This window comes from Rissa tridactyla, chromosome 1 (genome assembly GCF_028500815.1).
Source record: "Rissa tridactyla isolate bRisTri1 chromosome 1, bRisTri1.patW.cur.20221130, whole genome shotgun sequence".
NCBI lineage: Eukaryota > Metazoa > Chordata > Aves > Charadriiformes > Laridae > Rissa > Rissa tridactyla.
In genome coordinates this window covers 10,203,709-10,228,185 of record NC_071466.1, presented here as the reverse complement: position 1 = coordinate 10,228,185, position 24,477 = coordinate 10,203,709, and the positions used below count along the sequence as shown (strand labels likewise).

General features: G+C 52.0%; 1 protein-coding gene across 1 annotated transcript in view; it reads right to left on the bottom strand.

Annotated features, from left to right (window-relative positions):
• LOC128901263 (neuronal acetylcholine receptor subunit alpha-10-like) overlaps nt 1-24,245 on the bottom strand; it is a 28,156-nt gene extending 3,911 nt beyond the window's left edge. Inside the window, exons 1-3 of the mRNA XM_054183134.1 lie at nt 24,231-24,245; nt 4,773-4,924; nt 4,149-4,407 (exon numbers count right to left, since the gene is read on the bottom strand). Coding sequence (XP_054039109.1) covers nt 4,149-4,407; nt 4,773-4,924; nt 24,231-24,245 — 426 coding nt within the window. The remainder of the gene's footprint in view (nt 1-4,148; nt 4,408-4,772; nt 4,925-24,230) is intronic.
• Between the last annotated feature and the right edge of the window lie 232 nt (nt 24,246-24,477).

The following is a 24,477-nucleotide window of genomic DNA, read 5'->3' as shown; positions in this document are numbered from 1 at the left end:
GCTTTGAGCCACGAGGGGTATCATCTTCTCGGCAGCAGGGGTAGTCTTCAGGGACTGCATCGATTCCAAAATCCTTCCAACACTCATAACATGGGAATTCGTCTGATTCCTTTCCACAAGTTATACAGTCCTCCCGAGTTCTTTTAGTCTGGATCACCATTAATGCCGCTCTTTTTGCTTCTTGATCAGCAAGATTGTTTCCTCTGACTAATGGGCTTAATCCTTTTTGGTGTCCTTTTAAATGTACTACGGCTATTCCCGCTGGTCCTCGTAATGCTTGTAAGACCTGGATTATTAATTCCTGGTGTATTAATCCTTTTCCTTGAGAATTTATTAAACCCCTTTCTTCCCAAATTTTTCCAAAAGTATGCACTACGCCAAAGGCATATTTTGAATCCGTATATATGGTTCCAATTTTACCTTTTAAAAGTTGCAAGGCTCTTAATACAGCATATAGTTCACAAGCCTGTGCAGACCAACTAGGACTCAGAGGTCCTGATTCTATTACACTAAATGTTTTCCCATCAATGATTGCAAATGCTGATTTTCTCTTTCCTTCAACTACCCGGGATGATCCATCTACAAATAGCTTTTCTCCTTCTCCAAGTTCTTCCTCATCTAAATCTGGTCTGATTTTTGTTTGCTCCTCAATGTTGTAAAGACAATCATGATTTATTTTGTCACTCGGCTCCCCATACAAAAACTGTGCTGGATTCTGCACGCTTGTTACCTCGAGTTCCAGTTTGGGAGAGGAAATTAGGATGCCTTTATATTTTAGGAGCCGGGGCATCTGTTATCCATTTGTCAGCTTTTTGTTGCAAAATTCCCCTGATGTTGTGAGGTGATAATACCCTCAATTCTCCTCCAAAGGTAATTTTATGGGCTTCCTCTACCAAAAGGGCTGCGGCTACTACCACTTGAAGGCAGGTAGGCCAACCCCTACTTACAGGGTCCAGGAGTTTAGATAAGTATCCCACAGGTTTCTTTCTTCCTGCCCATTCTTGTGCTAATACCCCAAATGCGGTCCCTTCATCAACATTGATAAATAGATAAAATGGTTTCTTTACATCTGGCAGGCTCAAAACTGGGGCATTTACTAAATCAGTTTTTAGTGTTTCTAATTGTTTATCATCATCCTCCGACCATTTCAATAATCCATCCTTAGTTAATTTGGTATAGAGGAACTTCACCTTTTTGCTATAGTTCTCAATCCATTGCCTGCAATAGCCAAAGAGACCTAATAATTGCCTAACCTGTCTTTTAGTTCTAGGAGCCGGTAATGACAATATGCCATTCACCCTTTCGGGGTCTAATTTCTTAGTTCCCTTGCTTAGTCTGTGTCCCAGATATTTTACTTCTTTCTCAACAAATTGTAGTTTTGATTTTGATACCTTCAATCCTTGTAAACTCAAAAAATTTAGTAACTTAATACTTTCCTGCCTCACTTTTTCTTCGCTATCACCAGCTAGGAGCAAATCATCCACAGATTGGACCAGTGTGACTCCTTCACTTAACTCATACCCCTTCAGGATTTGTTCTAAGGCTTGTCCGAACAAGTTCGGAGATTCGGTAAACCCTTGGGGCAATACCGTCCGCCGTAATTGTTTCCGATGGTTATCTGGGTCTTCCCATTCAAAAGCAAAGTAATCTCGGCAATCTTCTTTGAGAGGGCATGCCCAGAATGCATCCTTCAGATCTATTACACTATACCATTGATTATCGGGCCCTATTTGACTCAGGAGGGTGTGTGGATTCGCCACCACCGGGAATCTAGCTATTGTTCTCTGGTTAATTTCTCATAAGTCATGTACTAACCTATATTTTCCATCCGGCTTTTTTTTTTTGTTTTTTTTTTTTTGTTTTTTTTTTTTTTTACAGGCAGGATGGGAGTATTAAAAGGAGACATACAGGGTTCTAGCAACCCCTTTTCAAGTAATCTTTGGATCTCAGGTTTCAAACCTAGCCTCCCTTCTCTAGGAAGGGGGTATTGTTTTATTCTGACTGGTATTTCTGGGTTCCTTATTGTTACTGAAAAGGGTTCAATATCTAACTTACCTACTGTTTCCGGGGTGTACCAGACTTCAGGATTTATTTTCTCTTCATCTATTACTCGTAAGGGACACAGTTTAATTTTTTTTAGTGTTTCATTTTTTACTTCTAAGCCAATTCCTAATTCAATCATCAAATCTCGGCCCAATAAATTATAGTCTGCTTCAGGCATGAGTAGCAGGGACCCCACCCCTACCTTAGAATGGGTTTCAAAAAACACATCCTTTATTACGGGTATTCCAAAAGGTTCTCCTTTTGCTCCAATAACCTGTGTAGTCGCCGAGGATATTTTACATCCTTGGGGCAATTTTTGAACGGTAGATCTTTCTGCTCCCGAGTCCACTAGGAACTCAATTTCTTGTTGCTGGGGACCCACTTTTAGTTTTATCAAGGGCTCTCGTGTTTTTTTTTTTTGTTTTTTTTGTTTTTTTTTCCTCGGGTTCCCAGCAAATAGAGCCCCTGACACCCCTAGTCTTTGAACATTTTCTCATCCATCATTCTCTTTCTGCAGTCCTTTTTAACATGCCCTTTTCCTCCACAATAAAAACAAACCACAGTTCCCCATTCTCTCCCTCTTAAAGGTTTTCGGGTCTCCTGTCTTATCTGGCGAGCTTCAAACCCTTTTCCAGGGGTTGACGTCCTTTGCCCTTCTCTGACTGCAGCTACCAACATTCTGGCTTGTTTCTTATGTATTTCCTCCTCCCTGCGGACATACACTTTCTGGGCTTCCCTTAACAATTCATCCAAACCCCTATCCTGCCAATCCTCCACTTTCTCCAGCTTCTTTCTAATGTCCGTCCATGATTTAGCTACAAATTGGTTTTTTTCCTACCCCCCTGTTTCTTCTCTCTCAAGTGATATAGATTTACTCTAGTCTCTGACCTTATCCACAAGTGTGCATATTCACTCTCCTCCAGGCTAAAGGGTTCCTTAGAATTAACATAAGTATGTAAAGCCTGGCATATCCAATCTTCAAAGGACCCAAAAACGGGCCAATACAGGTGGTCACTTCTAATTTGTTTCCCACCCCAAACTTCCATACAATAACGTATCATTTTTGCTTTATCCTTACCCTGCCTAGAAGGGTAATCATCCCAATATTTAATCATTAATCCTAACGAACTGTCTGGCGGTATCTGGGGTAACCTAACCTTAGGCACCGACCCACCCATGGGATCAGAAGGCTTGCTTTTCTTCTGTCCCATCTTCCGGAGTGCCTTCACACACGCACACAATCTTTTCCCCCTGTTCGTGGCCCAGTCCCTCGCGGGAGATGGGAACCACACTACTAAGGGGTCCGCACTTGCTTCGTCCTCAAGTGGACGTCTCACACAGGCACACTCCAGGATACCCAACCCCAACCGAACGGATCACCGGCCTATACTTACTCACTCCTGAGTCTTCGTTCGGGTCTTCGTGCACAAAGTTTACGGGGTTGCCGGCTTTTATTTGCTTGCTGCCGAATTTCGAGTTCGTCGGTAGAGGTTTTGGGTGTAAAAACCCCCAACAGGGGCCGCTTACTCAGCGGGGCGCCCCCCTGTGAGGTTTACAGCCAAATTGCCTCTATCCGAGTCACGGCACCAAATTTGTTATAGATTGTGGCCCAATAATTGACAGGAACCAGTCCAATTAATCAAATTAGTTTATTAAGCAAGCGGCAGCAAGCAAAACAGCGCTGGGCGGCCGGGGAGTCTTTGCTCCGCCAACGGCGCACAGCCACTTCCCGAAAGTAGTTGATTATATACTCTTCTGGTTCCCGTATATGTGTCAATCCTGGTATATTCTGTGTCTGAGCGACGTGTTGCTAGGGGGTCGGTCTTGTCCCGCCTCCTGATGGTGGTGGGGCTGAAGGCTCCTCATCTTTATCAGTGTCCTTGGGGAGACTCTTTTCAGCTTATCTCACAACTTAGCTCTTCCCTTTGAAGTGTTAAAACACACCAGATGCCTGTGATTTAGGCCTTGAGGTATCAAAGTGCACCAGACAGCACACCGGATGCCTGGGATTTAAGTATGTGAAGAGTCGAAACAGTGTAAGTTTTCACCAGCCTTTAAGAAAGCCTGATTTGATTAACAAACATGATTCTATTTATTACAGCCGGCATGCCCAGCACCTCCCACTCCACGTTCTCCACGAAGTCCGTCAGGTCCCCGGTGCCCAGCCGGTTGCGGAGGTCGATCTGGTTCCCGTTGTAGGTCCAGGAGCCGAAGGTGAGGCGGCACCGCTGCCCGTCAAAGGGCAAGTAGGAGACATCCACCTTGCAGGAGCTCTTGGTGATGGCGGGCGAGTCCCATGTGATGTGCCCGTCGGAGCGCAGCACCACGTTGGTCTCCACCGAGCCGCCAAAGCCGTCGTCGGTGCTGGGGGAGGGATCGCTGTGGGGCCAGGATGGCCCCGAGCCCCACGTGGGGCAAGGGTCTGCGGGGCCGGGGCCGAGCACTGGTCCCCAACCCCGTGTCCCCTCCCCACGTCACCCCCAGGAAGAGGGGGCTCGCTGCCCCTGGTCACCCCCGTGGTGGCACATCCCAGCTGCCAGGTGGGTGGCACACCAGGCTGATGCCAGCACCTCCTGCCGCCGCCTTCTCACCCAGTCGAGGTGACCGTCTCCCCACATCCCCCACACCAGGACCCCCCCTGCTCCCCGTTGGCAACACCCCCAGCCCCAGCCTCAGCCCCCCCAGCTCCGGGAGCAGCCGGGGGGTGGGGGAGGGTGAGCAGCACCCACTCGTTGTAGAGGATGATGATGTGCGGCCGCCAGACGTAGCTGCTGGGGATGCGGATGCTGTCAATGCCACCGTAAGCGTCCTTGTCCCAGGCGAGGTGGGCGTCCAGCCAGGCCTGACGGACCCACAGGTAGGAGGTGAGGACCTGGTTCACCTTGTCCTGCCGAGGGCAGAGGGTGGGGGAGGGGGACAGGGACAGACCTCGCTGCCCCCCTGTGGAATAAATACTACATTGGCTAAAAACACAAAAGTACAGCATTGTTCACACAGGAAGGAAAAGTAGAAAATCAAGAGGCTTCTGAGGGAGAAAACAGCCGCAGCTGGCATGAAGAATACAACACCTGTGGTTCCCTGATAAGCTACATGAGGTACGGGACGGGATGCAATTATTCTGCGGCTTTACCTTAGGATGTATAGCGGATACGGGAATGGGATGATACCAGGAAACAGATAAGCTGCCAATTAGCTGCCTGCTCCATACTCGGAGCCAACATTTTGTCAAATTTTGATGAAATGCTGTCCTTTGTGCGAACTTTGCTCATTAGAATGTCATTATAATACCAAAACACATCTCCACCCTGAAGGCTACCCGCCTGCAAGGTGCAACTGCTCCTTCTTGAGCCTGCGCCCTGAGCTTCTCGTAAACTAGACCTTTAATTGTGAAGCGAGAAAAATTTACACCACTCATGATAAAAGTATGTATGACTAAAGTCACTCAAACTCCACCTCGAAGATAACAAATAGTAGAAAAATAGCCCGAGAGAGGGGGGATACCCAGGGAAGACACCATCGCAAAGAATTCCATCACTGACTTCTGGGAGCAGGCGACGGGCTGAGCCTCTCTTCCCCCCCATAGGGACGCCTTTGGGTAAGACTTAGATTATACCGAGGGCTTCCTCGGGAAACTTAGAAATTTCTCTAGAGACTCTCTTTTCTACATGTATAGCCAGGCTGTATCGTTAGAACTTTGTCCCGCGTTTTGTAGATGTAACAATACTTTCATTTGCACGTGCTTTGCAGACAGTGTATTTATCACCGGCTGCCCTAAGAACCTATCTATCTGTTGCTTAAATAAACTGCACTTTTTGAAGTAGCTTGTCCTTTTGGTTTCTCACCGAACGCGACCAAAGACTCGAGAGTGGCCGTGCTAGTTCATGAGCACGACTGGACTGAAGGTGCAGTCCAGTAGTAGTGTATCCATCCAGCCAGCCAGCCAGCCTGTCCAGGGCCCTCTGTAGAGCCTTCCTTCCCTCAAGCCAATCAACACTCCCACCTAGTTTGGTGTCGTCTGCAAACTTACTGAAGGTGCACACAATCCGCTCATCCAGATCATTGATAAAGATATTAAACAAAACTGGCCCCAAAACTGAGCCCTGAGGGACACCACTGGTGACCGGCTGCCAAGAGGATTTCACCCCACCAATCACAACTCTCTGGGCACGGCCATCCAGCCAGTTTTTAACCCAGCAAAAAGTACACTTGTCTATGCCACGATTCGCCAGCTTCTCCAGGAGAATGCTGTGGGGGACGGTGTCAAAGGCCTTACCAAAGTCCAGAGAGACAACGTCCACAGCCTTCCCCGCATCCAGCAGGCGGCTCACATGGTCATAGAGAGAGATCAGGTTGTTAAGCAGGACCTCCCTTTCCTAAACCCATGCTGGCTGGCCCTGATTCCGTGGCTGCCCTGCACTTGCCGTGAGAGCTCACTCAAGATGATCCTCTCCATGATCTTCCCTGGTACCGACGTCAGGCTCACAGGCCCGTAGTTCCCCGGATCCTCCTTCCGACCCTTCTTGTAGATGGGCGTCACATTAGTCACTCTCCAGTCATCTGGTACCTGCCCTGTTGACCAGGATTGTTGATAAATGATGGAGAGAGGCGTGGTGAGCTCTCTCGCCAGCTCCCTGAGTACTCTTGGGTGAATCAGTCGGGACGGACAAACGACAAGACTCTCCTTGAAGAGTTAAGTTAAGCTCTCTCTTTATTACAAACTTGGCTTTCTTATATATCTAATCTTTTGTTCATGTGTTCTTTCTACGCATTAGCGTAGCTTCCTCAAATAATGTCTGCCCTAGGTTTGTCCATTGCGTTACACTAAATGCCGTAACCGACGTTACTTCTACTCCCTCTTCCTTTCCCCACAATAGCATTTTTCGCAAGGTCACTTCAGGGAGGATTACGCCCTGCCGCTTTAACAGCAGCGTCCATGTGGAGAGTACAGTCTGCTCTTCCTTAGTTAACTTCTCTCCCATGTCCCCAGTGGCTCACCTACTACAGGTGTCTTCTGAAATATGATCCGGATCCGTCAACAGCTCTGCCCGCTGTCTTCAGCTTCACTGGGCTCCGTCCCCACGACTATTTCCAGTCGTCTTCTTCCTCAGTATCACGTCGGGGTCACCAATTGTCGTTTCAGTCGGGACGGACAAACGACAAGACTCTCCTTGAAAAGTTAAGTTAAGCTCTCTCTTTATTACAAACTTGGCTTTCTTATATATCTAATCTTTTGTTGACACTCCGTTCACGTGTTCTTTCTACGCTTTCAATTGGTTAGGTTACATAGCACACGCGCTCGTAGCTACAATACGATTGGTTATTGAAATCCTGTTCGCATTGCTCAAAATCTGGCTTCCTCACAGCCTGACTCTCCTTCTTCTCTGAAGCGATCTTCTTCTTTCTCCTTTTTGTTACTTTGCCCTTATATGACGCAACTCGCGGCCTTCTTACGGCTACACTGCAATCTCTATCTCTTCTGTCAAAGGGTCTACGGGCCCGCCGCATCCCCCAACATGTATGTTATTGCATGCCTTAGTAGACTGCTCTGTGTTATGCCCTGCGAGACTAAAATGAACCCAGCAGAAGCGGTCTCCTGAGCAAGGGGGTGGAATATGGGAAAGCAATGGCAGATCAGCGAGGAGGATTGTAAATACACTCAAGGGACTCGCACCTGGGTGCTGGAAAACACATATATCACACCAATCGTTATTCAGTCTCGGGTGCTGGCAAGAAAAACGTTTGGATGACATAAGCCTGTGATGGACTCACAGACACCTCATCTAGCTGCTTGAGAATCTTGGCCTGTTGTGGAAGAAGATCAAAGCACAGTACCAGCAAGAACAGGGAGTCCGCATGCGCTCCTGCTAACGAGGACTCTTTTGCTGCCAAGGATTCGTGATAACAAGGACTCTCTTGCTGCCAAGGATAAGTTTAACAATGCTACTAGTACCGCTATTTCTGAGTTGTTGCTGGATGTAGATAGTATTCGATATGCGATGTTGCAAAACAGAACTGCTACTGATTTTTTGCTTTCAGCTCACAGACATGGTTGTCAAGATTTTAAAGGACTGCATTGTATGAATCTAAGTGACCACTCCAAATCCATCCATGCCCAGTTGCAGGAACTGCACCGACCGAACCAGCAACTTGTGGAGACCACTGGGTGAAATCTCTTTGCTGGCTGGACTTGGGGGTGGGGTTGGTTGAAGCAAATTATACTCATTGCCTGTGTGGAAGGAATTTGTCTGTTATGTTTAGTATGCTGTTTGCCGTGTGTAATAAGCATTATACGATCAGTTGTAAATGCCGCTTTGCATCGTACCCTCGTACGAGTTGTAGAATATGTTGCTCTAAAAACTATGTGTGTATCCATGAGAACCCGACCTTCACAGAAGAAGCTAAGACGGGATTACAACAATGTAGTCACGTATCAGACAGCCGCTGTTAGCAAAGCTGGATCATGAGTTTGGTGAGACTCGCTGCATACGCTGGCCACGCGTGCAGCGACTCTGGCCTGTACTTTTCTACTCAGTCCAGTGCAGGAGAGTCTGGTGGGACTTGCTGCGTGCACTGGCCACGCGTGCAGTGACTCTAGCCTGTACTTCTCCACTCAATCCAGTGCAGGATATAAGGGGGCTGTCTCGGGTCAGAGACGGGGAGAGAGACATGAGCGAGGGGGAGAGAGACATGAGCGCACTTTGAAGATACAGGGGATGCCCTGAAGCACTGTGTCTGCCCCCGCCCCCCCCCCATAAGTTCTATGTTCATTAACCCCAACAGCTCCGAAGGCATTACAGCATGTTGCAAGATAAGATATAGTCTACTACTGCTGCAAGACGCATTGAACACCTTCCTACAAGAATTTCAACTTTATGCCCTGATAGGACAGTGGGATGATGCACTCGCAAAGAGCCTGACTGCACTAGAGTGGGTATTTTTGCCACATACCTTTTCAAAACCAGTAACTACGATGATTGAAATGTTACCGCGATTGTTTTTCCAGGGTCGTTTGTGCTGTCAGCAGCTTTCTGGAATGGATCCAAGCCACATACATGTCCCCACCAAAAAGGATGACCTTGACCCTTGGTTAGCACAAAGTCTTAACCTCCTTAGTACATTATATTGGGCAAATAAATTATTCTTTCCCCTGGCACAGACTATTACAGTCACTTTCACAAATTCCTTTACAGCCGCGCATCCTGCTAGCACCAAAGCCTCTTGATGGCACCTGTTCGGTGTTTGCAGATGGTTCAGGGACACAGTAAAGGCTTTGGACTTATTTCAACAGGAACTGCTAAATGTAGGCAGAATCTCAATGTGTTACTGGTATTGTTCAAAGACTTGAAGGAGCATTTCTAAAACAAGTAGAGAACCAATGGTTATTTAGTCTCTTACTGCAATTACTGTTGCTTTTATGAAAAAGACAGTTTCCTTATTTTATTGTCCAGATACGCTCTCATAGCTGTTTACTTGGCCCGTTAACTGAGGGAAACACAGTTGCGGATTATCACACTGTTGGTAACAACTCCCAACATTATGCAGCAAGCTAAAATGTCGCATGATTTTTTTTCATCAAAATGCGAAGGCATTGAGGAAGCAATTTTCTTTTGACACAACAACAAGCACGTGATACTGTGTGAACGTGTGCCGGTTGTCAGCAGCTGGCTCCTCTGCCATCCTTTGCGGGGGTTAACCCGCGAGGGCTTACACCTGATGAACTTTGGCAATCCGATGTTACGCGCATTATGGAATTTGGACATGTTTCAGTTGATTTGTTTTCTCACTTTGTTGTAGCTACTGCTCATACAGGAGAGAAGGCTTGTGATGTTATTCGACGTTGGTTGCAATGCATCGCAGTCATGGGAGTACCGAAAACTATAAAAACTGATAATGAACCAGCTTATGTGTCCGCTAAAGTACAGGTCTTTTTTTTTTTACAGATATGAGGTATTAAACATGTCACCAGTATTCCTCATTCCCCGACTGGGCAAGCAATTGTGGAGCGTATGCATCATACTTTAAAAACCATGCTTGCTAAACAAAAAAGGGGGAATCCCGTAGGTATGACACCTCAAGAGTGAGTGTATAAAGCAACTCATGTTTTAAGTTTTCTAAACATGTCTTCTTTGTCATCCACAGCAGTAGAGCGACATTTTGTAAGAAGTGTTGAATGGCCTGAACAACCAAAGGTGTATTATAAGCACCCTAAATCGGGGTGCATGCTAACCACAGATAATACTGCAACAAATAGAAGTTGCGAGCAAGACAATTCTGTAATGATTTGTACTTCTCATCCGTCTCTTTGCTTCGGCTCAAAATGCAAGTATACAAGAATGTAATCAATCTTATTGTGTAAAGTTAATGCTAGTAAGGTATAAAACAGCAGTAATATGGATAGGGAATCGGCAAAACGCATTAAAAACACGTCTTTCTCTGTATTGTGATTGGGAGTACAACTCTCGAAGACTTTGTGTTACATCTCTCCCCTGGAATACGTTGCTACATGGCTGAGAAATGGTTAAACACCATCTCCAAGGTGCTTTTGACATGTCGTTGCAAGAAAATATTCGTCCTTTACATGACCAGCTAAAAGCCCAAATACTAAACATTCAAGACTTAATGAACCGCAATGTATTTGAAATATTACAAAAGGATTTCTCGTGGGTAAATCCAAAGAAATTGGCTTTCTGGGCTAAGTTTAGGAATCTGGGTATTTATTGCCTTAGCAGGGTTCTTCTTGATTCTGTTTTTAATTGTGTTTAGTATGATATATAACCTGCTAAGAGCGTCACAACGAGTAGAAGCACGAGTCATGGCCACCTTGTTAATAAATGGTCTGGTGTTAAACAAAAAAGGGGGAGATGGGGCAGATCTACGAGCAGAGGCCTGCGTACGGCCAAAGACACAGTGAGCAGAGCACACAGTAAACACAGAGCCAAGAGAACAGTTCGTACCTTCACTCCATCCTGTGACGACCATATAACGTTCCCGAATCTCGGACAAAGAATAGGGCTAAGTATTCTTCCTTCGCTGGGAACAGCCATGGCATTGAATATGTTGAATAAGATAGGGTGTTGGGCAAGTAAACAGATAAACCTTACAACTGAAATCATATCTAGCTTGCTCACTGATGTTGATAGCATTCGGCATGCTATGTTGCAAAATCGAGCGGCTATTGATTTTTTGCTGTTAGCTCAGGGTCATGGATGTGAAGATTTTGAAGGTATGTGTTGCATGAACCTTTCCAACCACTCATCATCCATTCATAAGCAGTTGCGGGATCTGAAGGATAACATGTCCAAATTAAAAGTGGTCAAAAAGGTTTCGATGATTGGTTAAGCTCATGGGGTATAACGGGATGGTTATCAGATTTACTAAAGCAAGGGCTCATGCTATTGTTGGTTATATTACTATTGGTTATGGTAGCCTCGTGTGTTCTCCGCAAAGTGACTGACATGATAGAAAATGCCATGCATAAGGTCTGGCTGGCTCAAGAAGAAAAAGGGGGGATTGTAGGAATGTGTCTGAGAGAAAATGGTCATGTGAGCCAGCCTCCCTACTATGAGAGATTAGAGCAAGAGCAAAACAGGTGGTAGAAGATGGAATCAGTACATGGCAAAAACGGGAACTGAGAAGGCAGAAAACATGTTGTGCTAATGACTAAGCAATTTACTATGCGAATTCTTGTAACCAATCTGCTGTGTGAACGAACTGCATGGACAGCGCGTGGACAGCGTAACTAGCTAATCAGAAATAAGCGAGTCGCGTGTACGGCGACAACACAGGGTATAAAAGGTGATGATCTGTGCTTAATAAACGGCTTCTGTTGGTTCACATTGGATCGTCTGGAGGCCAGTTATTTCTCCTCACCTAGCCAGCCTCGGAGCAGATCTCTGGGCGGTAGTCTTAAATAGTCGTTTAGCCCTAAACAAGACCTGCAACGTATTCAAGAGACATAACACTAGGAACATGCTGGTTTGAGCATCCCAAGGATATTCAAAATTCTCAAAAGCTGTCATGCCTGACCCGAAGGAGAAAAGCCGTTTCCATCAGAGGTGACACGATAAGGGAATGACTGAGACAAAGAGGCTCCAGCAAAGGCTTGTAGAACATCTCTTATCACACAGACAAAAGGACAAAGTGATTCCTACTGGATTAGCGTCTGGAAGGGTAGTCATACATTTAACCAGGGCTAATGACATTGAGCAATTTTTTTACCAAAAAGGAAAGAAATCAACCAGTCAGATAATCCCTTTAGGTGTAGCATAAAGAGAAGCAAACAGCGGCAGGACATGCGGCAAGAATTTTAGGCGCCTCGCACAGACTGTAAACCCTGGAGTACCCAACCAACAGGAAAGAGGGGAGGGAAAAATTGGGCCGGGATTAGGAAATAAAAAGGTGTGGTGTTTCAAGAACGGAAAGTGTGCCTACTTGCTAGGTCACCCGCTCTTGCAAGAGCGTGAATAAAAATGTGCCTCCCAGAGGATTCTGCCTGAGCCTATTTCATTCGGACCGGAACTTATTTCTCCCACCATTCTGTGTGTCCAGAGAAGGGCAAGGGAGCTGCTGAGGGCTCTGGAGCACAGGCCACGGCGCCGGGCCCTCAGCCGCCCCACAGCCGGGCGCAGCCCCGCCGCAGGCCCCGGCCCCGGCACCGGCCCGGCCCACAGCGGCGGCTGATGGCGGCGCTCGGGGGTTCCCTCACAGGACGCGGCGGTGTTCCCCCGCCTCCGATTATTAACTGCTCCTAATTTTTCAGACAGGCAGAGATGATCTGTTACTGAGCATCCCAAGGGAGATCAAGAGAGACTTCTGGGCCTTGGGATGACTAGGAAAGGGCTCAGGAGCGCAAGTCGTGTTCTCCTCTGTCGTTGCAGGCCCAGGGAAGGATGAGGAAAGCAACAGGAAGAGCCAGCAGATCAATACCTGGCTGCGAGCCTGGTGTCAGCGGCAGGACTTTGGGGTTTTTGATCACAGCATGGTTTGACAGGACAGCAGGCCTGTTGGAGACAGATGGGATACACCTGCCTCAAAAGGGGAAAAGGATCCTTGCACAGGAGCTGGCAGGGCTCATCAAAGGGGCTTTCAAGTAGATTTGAAGGGGGAAAGGGATGAATCCGGCAGCAGAGACACAAGGGTCGTTGATGGGTTAGAAGCTACGGCTGCTCCTGGGAATGGTCAGGTAGGAGTGAAGCCTTCTTCCAGCAAAAAGGTGTCAGGACCAGTAGGCCAGCTGAAGTGCTTCCACACCAATGCCTGCAGCATGGGCAAGAAAGAGGAGGAGCTGGAAGCCATTGTGCAGCAGGACAGCTATGACGTAGTCGCTGTCACGGAAACGTGGTGGGCTGACTCGCACGACTGGAGTGCTGCATTAGATGGCTACAAACCCTTCAGAAGGGACAGGCAAGGAAGGAGAGGAGGTGGTGTGGCCCTGTATGTTGGGGAGTGTTGTGAACATCGAGACCTTAATGATGGTAAACACTGGGGTTGAGTGTTTCTGGGTAAGAATGAGGGGGAGGGCCAACAAGGCTGATATGATGGTCTGTTATAGACTGCCCAACCAGGACAGAGAGGCAGGTGAAATATTCTGTAAGCAGGTGGGAGAAATCTCACGATTGCTGGCCCTTGCCCTGATGGGAGACTTCAACCTACCAGATATCAGCTGGGAACACCATACAGCTGAGAGGGAAGAGTCTTGGAGGTTTCTGGGGTGTGTGGGGATAAATTCCTGACACAGCTGGTGAGGGAACGCACCAGGGAAGGAGCCCTGCTGGACCTGCTGTTTGTGAACAGAGAAGGACTTGTGGGGGATGTGATGTTGGAGGCCGTCTTGGGCACAGTGACCATGAAATGACAGAGTTTTTGATTCTTAGGGAAGCAAGGAAGGGTGCCAGCAGAACTGCCACCATGGGCTTCTGGAGGGGGGACTTTGGTCTTTTCAGGAGCCTGCTGGAGAGAGTCTTCCTCTAGGTTTGGCTCAACACCCAGAGGAGAAGTGAAAAACTGTCTTCTCAATGGAAGATGACAGCGAAGCTGAGCAGAATCGCTGGGCTCACCTACCTGATGTCTGTCTGAGACGTGTCTTCCATTGGTCAGACGACAGGGACAGATGTAACGCTGCCTTGCTCTGTAAAAATGGAATTGGGCCCTGCACTCGGGATCCCTCCCTCCTCCACAAAAGATGAAACTGGAATTTGGACTACTGGGGGAAGCCCCGTCTTACCAAGAAAATACTCAATGGCTTTGGCTAGGCGGTTTTGTGATAAAACACATGGACGCGTGTGCGACGAGTGAGGGAAACAAGCAGTCGACTCAATATGAGTGATAAAGCAAGCTTCAGATTTATTGCAGCTTCATCGCAGCTTCATCAGACTTTTATACTCTTATACTTAGATATGCCTATTTGTCTTACAACCATTGGCTGTGCGCTAAAGATTACATTATTCATACTCCTCCTACATGCAGTTTCTTGGGTCCAGGTTAGTTCCTGTTCTCTCACAGTCTACTTTCTCAAAGTTGTTTATCTGACTTAAGGAAGGTCAGCACGGCCTTCAGCATCTTTCTTATCAGTGTGACTCGGAATTCTCCATGCAGGCAGGCATAGCTTACTTCTGACAATCCTGCATGGCGCCGTGTCCGTTCTCATATAGCCATTCCTCAACACGGGTGACAATTTTTAACCAGATTGAGAAAAGGTGGACAGTCCCCGGAAGACATATGGCAGTAAAGGGGATTGTGAGTTCTTGGCCCACAGGTTGGAAGTTTTCCGGTGCAAAACCCAAGCAGGAGGCTGGAGGGCAACCGTGGTCATACTTCCCATTCCAAAGGCTGCAGATGGGTTATGCTGACGTGCCTCCTGTGGAAGGCGTTAAGCACCTGCTGGTAATCATGGATCAACCCTCAGGAGGAGTAGAAGCTTTTCCTACCAGGAAAGCTGATCCCCCAGGAATGGTCAAAGCACTTTTGTGGGAAATCATTCCCAGATACTGACTAAAATGAAACCAGAGGATCAGACAGGGGTTCTCATTTTTCAGCAGGAATACTAAATAATATCTATAAAAGTTCAGCCTGGAGAAGAGAAGATTGCGGGGAGACCTTGGAGCCCGTTCCAGCCCCTCAGGGGGCTCCAGGAAAGCTGGGGAGGGAGTCTGGATGAGGGAGGGGAGCCATGGGACGAGGGGGAAGGGGTATCCACTGCAAGAGGGGAGACTGAGCTGAGATCTGAGGCAGAAATTCTTGGCTGTGAGGGCAGTGAGCCCCTGGCCCAGGTTGCCCAGAGAAGCTGTGGCTGCCCCATCCCTGGAGGGGTTCAAGGCCAGGTTGGCCGGGGCTTGGAGCAAGCTGGGCTGGTGGGAGGTGTCCCTGCCCAGGGCAGGGGGTGACACTGGGTGGGCTTTAGAGGTCCCTTCCCACCCAAACCATGCCCTGAAAGGGTGGGGCCCTTCTCCTTCTCCTTTTCCCCTTCTCCTTCTCCCTCCCTTCTTGTTATGGTTTGAGAAACCCACCACAATTTCTTGTCCTTTAGACAACTACTCTCTCACCCGATGACCCCTCCCCACCCGGGAAGGGGAATTGGGGAAAAACAAGGAAACAGGAGGGTTGCAATAGAAATAGATTTACTAGGATAAAACTAAAGAATTAACCTTAATAATGCTAAAGAAGCAGTGTCGATCCCGATATCAATATAAAATACCCAAGGACTACACCCAGCCCATTCCATCAGCAGGAAGCCGTGCACTCCCAGCAGGGGACAGCCAATGGGGGACACTGCGAGCGCTGTGGCTTCGGGAGGAAGGGAAGGGCTCAGGGCTCCGAGACCGCGGCAAGGAGTTCTCTGGACCACCGCCATCAAGGGAGAGTCGAACTACACAGCAGACTTTATAATTTATATTAAATGTGATGTTCGTGCTATGAAATAGTCCTGTTGGCAGCTTGGGGCAAGTGCCCTCCTTCTCTTGCTCTTCCTCATCCCTTGCTGCGTGTCACCAAGGGGGGCCCTGACTGCCCTGTGATGTCACAAAGCGGGGCTCTGACTGCCCCACGATGTCACAAAGCGGGCACGTAAACCCCGGCCACACTATAAATGGGGGACGCGGTCCCCACTGGAGCCGTCAGCGGATGCTGGGCACCGCAGTCTGGCATTGTCTGGGCAGACTGCAGCCTCGGCCTCTGACACCCCAGCAGTCTTGCGGGTCCCGTCACTGGGGACCCAGGAGGACACTGGGGAGCCGCATCGCGGTTCTGTGCTGGTGACTAGGAGCACCGCAGCCACACCGGAGTCGGTGCCATGGGGCGCTCTGACGCCATGTCTCCCCTGGGCCCTCTAATCCTGATCGTGACAGGGCTCAGCATATTCTCATCCGTGCTGCAGAGCAAGCGGCTTCAGGTAGGTGACTGTTGCACCACACTGTGCTGCGGCGTGGGGTGGCGAGGGATGGCATGGGGTGGTGTGGGGTGCTGTGGGGGCCTGTGGTGTGGGACTGGGAAGTGCTCCCGTCTCACCCAGCTCCTGGGGACCTTGCAGAAGTGGTGGAAGAAGAACAAGAAGAAGCGTCAGACAAGCAAGACAGGAGCCCGGCCAGAGAAGCAGAGCGGTGAGTGGCCCCAGTATGGAGCACCCTGCAAACAGCCGACACCCCACGGCAGCCCTGAGCCGGGGCTGTGCCGGCAGCTGCTGGCCGCTCACTCTGTCTCCTCCCTCCGCAGCTTCTCAGCCAGTGGATGGAGGAGTGGAGAAATCCCGGCCCAAGCAGGAGAAGCGGCGAGTGTGGGGGAGACCCCAGATGCTGCCCCAGACCCTCACCCCGTGCCCTGTCCCTGCCTGCGCTGGGCAGCCCTGCCCACCGGCCAAGGAGGGGTGCTGCCCGCGGGTCCCGCTGGGGTCTGGGGTGCAGCGGGGTCTCTTTCTCCTCCTCTGCAGGGCGAGTGCGGAGGCCTTGAACAGGAAGCCCCTCTCCCCATGGGCCCCAATGGCCACCATGAACACAATGACAGACAGAGGCTGCTCTTCCTTCAGCTCCCTCTACTCCTTCCCGGAGCCCTGGCCTGGTGCGATGGCGGAGCTGGCAGCACTCGACCGCTCAGGACCGTGCCATCCCCCCAGGGCTGTCAACGGGAGGGTGGAGGAGCCAGGGCCAGCCCTCTGCCAGGAGCCCCCACAGGAACTGCCAACAAGGACCAAGCAAGAGCCGGTCCCCAGGGAAAGCAGGGACAGGACGCAGAGCCCTGTGCACACGCAGCCTTCACCCTACAGCCCCCCAGCCATGGCCACGGACCAAGGGGAGCTGGTCATGGAGCTCCTCCGCTGTTTCGAGTGCACCCAGGAGATGGCCAGGCAGTGCTGTGAGATGCTGAAGGTGCTGCAGGCCCGTTGGCAAGGGGCAGCGGGAGCCTGTGACCAGAACCTCCCCGGGGAGCCCCTCCATCCCCTGGGCACGATGGCGGCGCAGGAGCAGCTGTGGGCCACAGTGAAGCCCCGGCACCTGGGAGTGGAGTGGCCGTGAGTGGATGCAAACACGGATAAGGCTGAGGATGGGGACATGGACAAGGAGAAGGACACGGGAGCAGACATAAGTGTGAAGGAGAAGGAAAGGAGCAGCCCTGTGGAGCTCGGCAGGGGGAGCCTGGCAGAAGTGTAGAGAAAAAGCAACGTGGGGCCGGGCGAGAACAACTCCATGGGGCCAAGCACCAGCAGCCCCCCAGGCTCAGGCAGGAGCACCCCCATGGATGCGGAAGGGAGGAGGGACAGGGCGCAGAGCCCCATGATTGTGCTTCCGCCGCCCAGCAGCCCCCCAGCCAAGGCCACGGACGAGAGGGAGCTCTTCTTGGAGCTCTTGGACACTGTCAAGACCTTGGAGGAGGAGAGGCAGCAGCATGGCAAGCCTTTGAATAGGGAGTGTGACCAGGCGTCCCCAGGGCTGTGCCCACTAGGACGGTGCCTGTGTCACTGCTGCACCCGGCTCTGGCACCGCCTGAAGGACTGCTGGAGACGCTGCTGCTGGCCGCGCCGTGTCTGCTTCAGCAATTTCCCCCAATGGGTGGGAAGTGTGGGGCCAGGAACCCCCTGGGGTGCCCCTCTTCTGAACCAATAAAAAAGTCAATATTTTCTCTATCCCTGTGACTGTCAGCAGATCAGTTTTGTCCCTTGACAGGAGCAGAGAATCAGTTTTGGGTAACGACAACAGTAGATGCTACAGTAATGCCCACTCTCCCGTGGAGATGGGGGGGCCCTTGAGCATTACACCCCACCCAGAGAGATAGACAACTTCTATTACCGTTAGAAGATGTCGTACCCTCAGCTCATGCCATGATCTTACTTGACATATTGGAAATTATCCCCGGTACGAGAGTAGATCCAAAGACAATTTCTAGAAAGCTTTGCAGATCCCGGCTGTTCCTTGGAAGCTCTGCAGCGCAACAGAACCTAAAGAGCGCTGTCAGCAACCATCAGGCCGTGTGCTTCCCTCAGGCGTGCAAAGACCTGATGCTCATTGACGCGGGTCAAGGCTGTCGCACACCTTTGGTGGCACATCCTGCGTGACACCACAGGGCTGTGACATGGGCACCACTTAATTTACATCCGCTCTAGACGTTTGTGTGTTGCCAAAAGGGAGCAGAACAACGAGTGCAGGCTGACGCAGGCTACAGCTCTGCAAGCAAACAGGGCGCACGGACTCCTCTCCTCATGAGCACATTTCCCTGCAAAAGGGTGGGGTTCAGAAAAATCGGAAAGGATAAGAAAGTTCCCAGTTACTAAACGCCTAAAAAAACCCCAACAAAACAACCAAAACCAGCCCAATGAGTGAAAAAGAATCACGGTACAAGCACAGGCCACATCCTTTAACTTTTTGGCCTTCGGTCTAGCTAAACAGTGAAATGGTCTCTGCTGCTGAAGTTCAAGTGCCAAGTCTGGGCAGGGCTGGGAGTGCTCAGCCTGGAGAAGAGGCGGCTCAGGGGGATCTCCTCCACGCACATCAATACCTGCAGGGAGGGTGCCAAGAGGACGGAGGCTGGAGCTGGTCATCACCGCCGTGAGCAGTGGCAGCAGCTCGGGGCGCTGCTGAGTTCATGGGAGGTTTTGGGATGGTGTGAGACCCGTGAAGGGGTAATGCCAAGTCCTCCTGTCCCTTTGCTGAACATCTCCTTCTCTCCCTTTGGGGCGCACAGGCCTCAGACTTGTGCTCCCACACTTTTCTGTGGGCCCAGAAGGCAAATGTGTGGAGCCTCTGAAAGCATTTTGCCTGGAAGGGATCGACTCAAAGGTGTGTCTTCTCAGGGATGCCCGCACCTCCCCTTCTATCCCTTGCTGACCCTCCACCCCCTTCCCTTTCTGTCCGCAAGCCTTCCCTCTTGTGTCTGCTCTTCCCCAGGCTGCTCCTGCCTGCTCCTGTGTCCGTGTCCCTGTCCTTGTTCACGTCTGCATCTGCGTCCATGTCCCTGTCTGCCCCCAGCCCCAGTTGCTCCCTCCCAAGGCACTGGGGTGTCACGCTTTCGGCTGGGGTGGGGATGACTTCCTTGCGAGCAGGTGGTGTAGCGCTGTGTTTTGGATTTGGGATGAAAACAGTGTTGGTAGCGCACTGGTGGTTTTAGCTGTTGCTGAGCTCTCAAGGCCTTTTCTGCTCCTCACGCTGCCCGACCGACAGTGGCCTGGGGGGCACAGGGAGTTGGGAGGGGACAGAGCCAGGACAGCTGACCCCGACTGAGCAAAGGGACATTCCGTGCCATTTGACGTCACGCTCAGTATATAAAGCCGGGGAAAGAAGAAGGAAGGGCTGATGTTCAGAGTGATGGCGTTTGTCTTCCCAAGTCACCGTCACGCTGCCGGAGCCCGGCTTTCCTGGAGACGGCTGAACCCCCGCCTGCAATGGGAAGCAGCCAACGGGTTCCTTGTTTGGCTTTGCTTGTGCGCGCGGCTTTTGCTTTGCGTATTAAACTGCCTTTCTCTCACGCCACGACTTTCCTCCCTTTCCCACTTCCCATTCTGTGTGTCCAGAGAAGGGCAAGGGAGCTGCTGAGGGCTCTGGAGCACAGGCCACGGCGCCGGGCCCTCAGCCGCCCCACAGCCGGCCGCAGCCCCGCCCCAGGCCCCGGCCCCGGCCCCGGCCCCGGCCCCGGCCCGGCCCGGCCCGGCCCACAGCGGCGGCCGATGGCGGCGCTCGGGGGTTCCCTCCGAGGAGGCGGCGGTGTTCCCCCCGCATATCCCTGCAACGTGATCAGGAACTAGTGCTGAAGGGCCGTCTGTGTCTTCTCGCGAATTCTCACTCGCCAAGGGACAGCTTCGGGGCAGGTACGTCCGCAAGGGAGCGGGGGTTGGTGGCGAAAAAAGGCAAAAAAGGGGCTATTCCGGAGCTGCCCGGGGCCGGGGAAAGGCCGGGAGGGCGCAGGCCGGCCGCGAGGGCCGGCAGCTGGCGGGGGGGCGCTGACGGGCCGGGCCGGGGCGAGCAGGAACGGCGCTCAATTTAAACGGGGTGTAACGGCCCCCACCGGTCGCTTCCCGAGGGACAGCTTCGGGGCAGGTACGTCCGCAAGGGAGCGGGGGTTGGTGGCGAAAAAAGGCAAAACAGGGGCTTTTCCGGAGCTGGGGAAAGGCCGGGAGAGCGCAGGCCGCCCAGCAGAGCCAGCAGCTCCCAGGGGGGCTGCTGACAAGATGGGGGACACAGCAGATTCCCCGCCCTCCCTCTGCCTAGCTGAAGAAGGTAACTAAGAGGACAGGGGGCTGTGGGAACATGTTCCTGCCCGGCGAAGCAGGCGTGTCTCCCCAGTAACTCCCTGGCCTTCCAGGTACCCTGAAAAACCAGGTACGAGGCTCTGCAAGGGGAACCTAATGCTGACGAGGAAGATAATGCAGTGTCCACAGAGGTGTTGCCAAGGTTAAGCCAAACCACACCTCGCATCAAAACGTCTTCAGTTAAGAAGAAAAGACGGGTCACTGTTGTAGGCGACTCCATCCTGAAGGGAGCGCAAGGCCCGATATGCAGACCAGACCCACTTCTCAGGGAAGTGTGCTCAGGGAAGGGGCCCGGGTTAAAGATACCAGAAGAAAACTTCTCTCCCTGGTAAGCCCCTCAGATTATTAACCGCTCCTCATTTTTCAGACAGGCAGAGATGATCTGTTACCGAGAATCCCAAGGGAGATCAAGAGAGACTTCTGGGCCTTGGGATGACTAGGAAAGGGCTCAGGAGCGCAAGTCGTGTTCTCCTCTGTCGTTGCAGGCCCAGGGAAGGATGAGGAAAGCAACAGGAAGAGCCAGCAGATCAATACCTGGCTGCGAGCCTGGTGTCAGCGGCAGGACTTTGGGGTTTTTGATCACAGCATGGTTTGACAGGACAGCAGGCCTGTTGGAGACAGATGGGATACACCTGCCTCAAAAGGGGAAACGGATCCTTGCACAGGAGTTGGCAGGGCTCATCAAAGGGGCTTTCAAGTAGATTTGAAGGGGGAAAGGGATGAATCCGGCAGCAGAGACACAAGGGTCGTTGATGGGTTAGAAGCTACGGCTGCTCCTGGGAATGGTCAGGTAGGAGTGAAGCCTTCTTCCAGCAAAAAGGTGTCAGGATCAGCAGGCCAGCTGAAGTGCTTCCACACTCATGCCTGCAGCATGGGCAACAAAGAGGAGGAGCTGGAAGCCATTGTGCAGCAGGACAGCTATGACGTAGTCACCGTCACGGAAACGTGGTGGGCTGACTTGCACACCCTGCGGGAGCACAGCACTCGTTCCCTGTGCACCTTGAATATCAAATGTCATATCCACGACCCTCATGGGCAAGTGGTCAGGGGAACGTCGTGGGCCAACTTGGCCAAGAGAGCCCCAAAACTGCGCGTGAACCTCTTCTTTGAAAGAGTCACGAAGCACGATCACCTAGCCAGGATCCTGCTAGCGGAGATGCCAGTCAGCAGCATAAGAGTCTGCGGAGCTACAGTTTCAGAGACCCAGGCTGGAGAATGAGACGCACCCTCACCAACCTCCTCCCAGCCTCCTGGTGTGTTCTGCAGGTACGGGAACCCAGAGTGACATCTCACCGCGGTATCACAAAGCTAAGCAAAGTGATCCTCCGGGCCTTCTGCATAGCAGCGCTCAGCAGGAGGAATTCCTGACCACTTCAGTGTTATGGCCAGAGGGTCATTTTCATAAGCGAGCCACTGCGGTGTTCCACTCTAGCCTGGTTGAGGTTGTTGTCCTTGTCCAGTTGCGATGCCCGTTATGCCAGTCTTCACTGTCAGGCTGATGTCAGGTTGCCCTCATAAAAAGCTGAAACACCCAAAATACTGGTGCTGGGATGTCAGCTGTGAGCAAAAAGAGCTTTTCAGGCAGGAAAACCTCAATTTTGTGAAAAAGCTTTAGGCTTGTTCTAGTAACTGACAACTTTCTTATCCTTTCCGATTTTTCTGAACCCCACCCTTTTGCAGGGCAATCTGCTCATGAGGAGAGGAGTCCGTGCACCCTGTTTGCTTGCAGAGCTGTAGCCTGCGTCAGCCTGCATTCATGGTTCTGCTCCCTTTTGGCAAAACACAAACGTCTAGAGCAGATGTAAATTAACTGGTGCCCATGTCAGAGCCCTTTGGTGTCACGGAGGATGTGTGTTCCTGGACCCACATTTCCCAGCCATTAGGGGAAATTGCTGAAGCAGATGCGGCGCGGCCGGCAGCAGCGTCTCCACCAGTCCTTCAGGCGGTGGCAGAGCCGGGTGCAGCAGTGACACAGGCACCGTCCTAGCGGGCACAGCCCTGGGGATGCCTGGTCACACTCCCTGTCCACGGGCTCGCTGTGGTGCTGCCCCTCCTCCTCCAAGGTCTTGAAAGCGTCCAAGAGCTCCAAGTAGAGCTCCCTCTCGTCTGTGGCCTTGGCTGGGGGGCGGCTGGGGGGCAGCTGCACGTTCACGGGGCTCTGCGCCCTGTCCGTCCTCCCTTCCACATCCATGGGGGTGCTCCTGCCTGAGCCTGGGGGGCTGCTGGTGCTTGGCCCCATGGAGTTGTTCTCGCCCGGCCCCATCTTGCTGTTTCTCTTCACTTCTGCCAGGCTCCCCCTGCCGAGCTCCACAGGGCTGCTCATTTCCTTCTCCTTCACACTTGTGTCTGGTCCCGTGTCCTTCTCCTTGTCCATGTCCCCATCCTCAGTCTTATCCGTGTTTGCAGCCACCCACGGCTGCTCCGCTCCCAGGTGCCGGGGCTTCACTGTGGCCCCCAGCTGCTCCTGCACCACCATGGATGGAAGGGCTCCCCGGGGAGGTTCTGGTCACAGGCTCCCGCCCTTGCCAACGGGCCTGCAGCACCTTCAGCATCTCACAGCACTGCCTGGCCATCTCCTGGGTGGACTCAAAAGAGTGGAGGAGCCCCATGATCAGCTGCCCTTGGTCCGTGGCCATGGCTGGGGGGCTGCAGGGTGAAGGCTGTGTGTGCACAGGGCTCTGCGCCCTGTCCCTGCTTTCCTGGGGACCACTCTTGCTTAGTCCTTGTTGGCAGTTCCAGTGGGGACTCCTGGCAGAGGGCTGGCCCTGGCTCCTCCACCCTCCCCTTCACAGCCCTGGGGGGATGGCGGGGTCCTGAGTGGTTGAGCGCTGCCAGCTCCACCATCACACCAGGCCAGGGCTCTGGGAAGGAGTAGAGGGAGCTGAAGGAAGAGGAGCCTCTGTCTGTCAGAGAGTCCATGGTGGCCAGCGGGGCCCGTGGGGAGAGGGGCTTCCTGTTCAAGGCCTCCGCACTCGCCCTGCAGAGGAGGAGAAAGAGACCCCGCTGCACCCCGGAGCCCAGCGGGACCCGCGGGCAGCACCCCTCCTTGGCCGGTGGGCAGGGCTGCCCAGCGCAGGCAGGGGCAGGGCACGGGGTGAGGGTCTGGGGCAGCATCTGGGGTCTCCCCCACACTCACCACTTCTCCTGCTTGGGCCGGGATTTCCTAACTCCTCTATCCACTGGCTGAGAAGCTGTGGAGGGAGGAGACAGAGTGAGCGGCCAGCAGCTGCCGGCACAGCCCCGGCTCAGGGCTGCCGTGGGGTGTAGGACATTTGCAGGGTGCTCGGTGCTGGGGCCACTCACCGCTCTGCTTCTCTGTCCGGGCTCTTGTCTTCCTTGTCTGACGCTTTTTCTTCTTCTTCTTCTTCTTCTTCTTAAACCACTTCTGCAAGGTTCCGAGGAGCTGGGTGAGACGGGAGCACCTCCCAGTCCCACACCACAGCCCCCCACGGCACCCCACACCACCCCACGCCATTCCTCGCCACTCCACGCCGCAGCACAGTGTGGTGCAGCACAGTGTGGTGCAACAGTCACCTACCTGAAGCCGCTTGCTCTGCAGCACAGATGAGAATATGCTGAGCCCCATCACAATCAGGAGGAGATGGCCTAGGGGAGACACGGCGTCAGAGCGCCCCATGGCACCGACTCCGGTGTCGCTGCGGTGCTCCCAGTCACCAGCACAGAACCGCAATGCGGCTCCCCAGTGT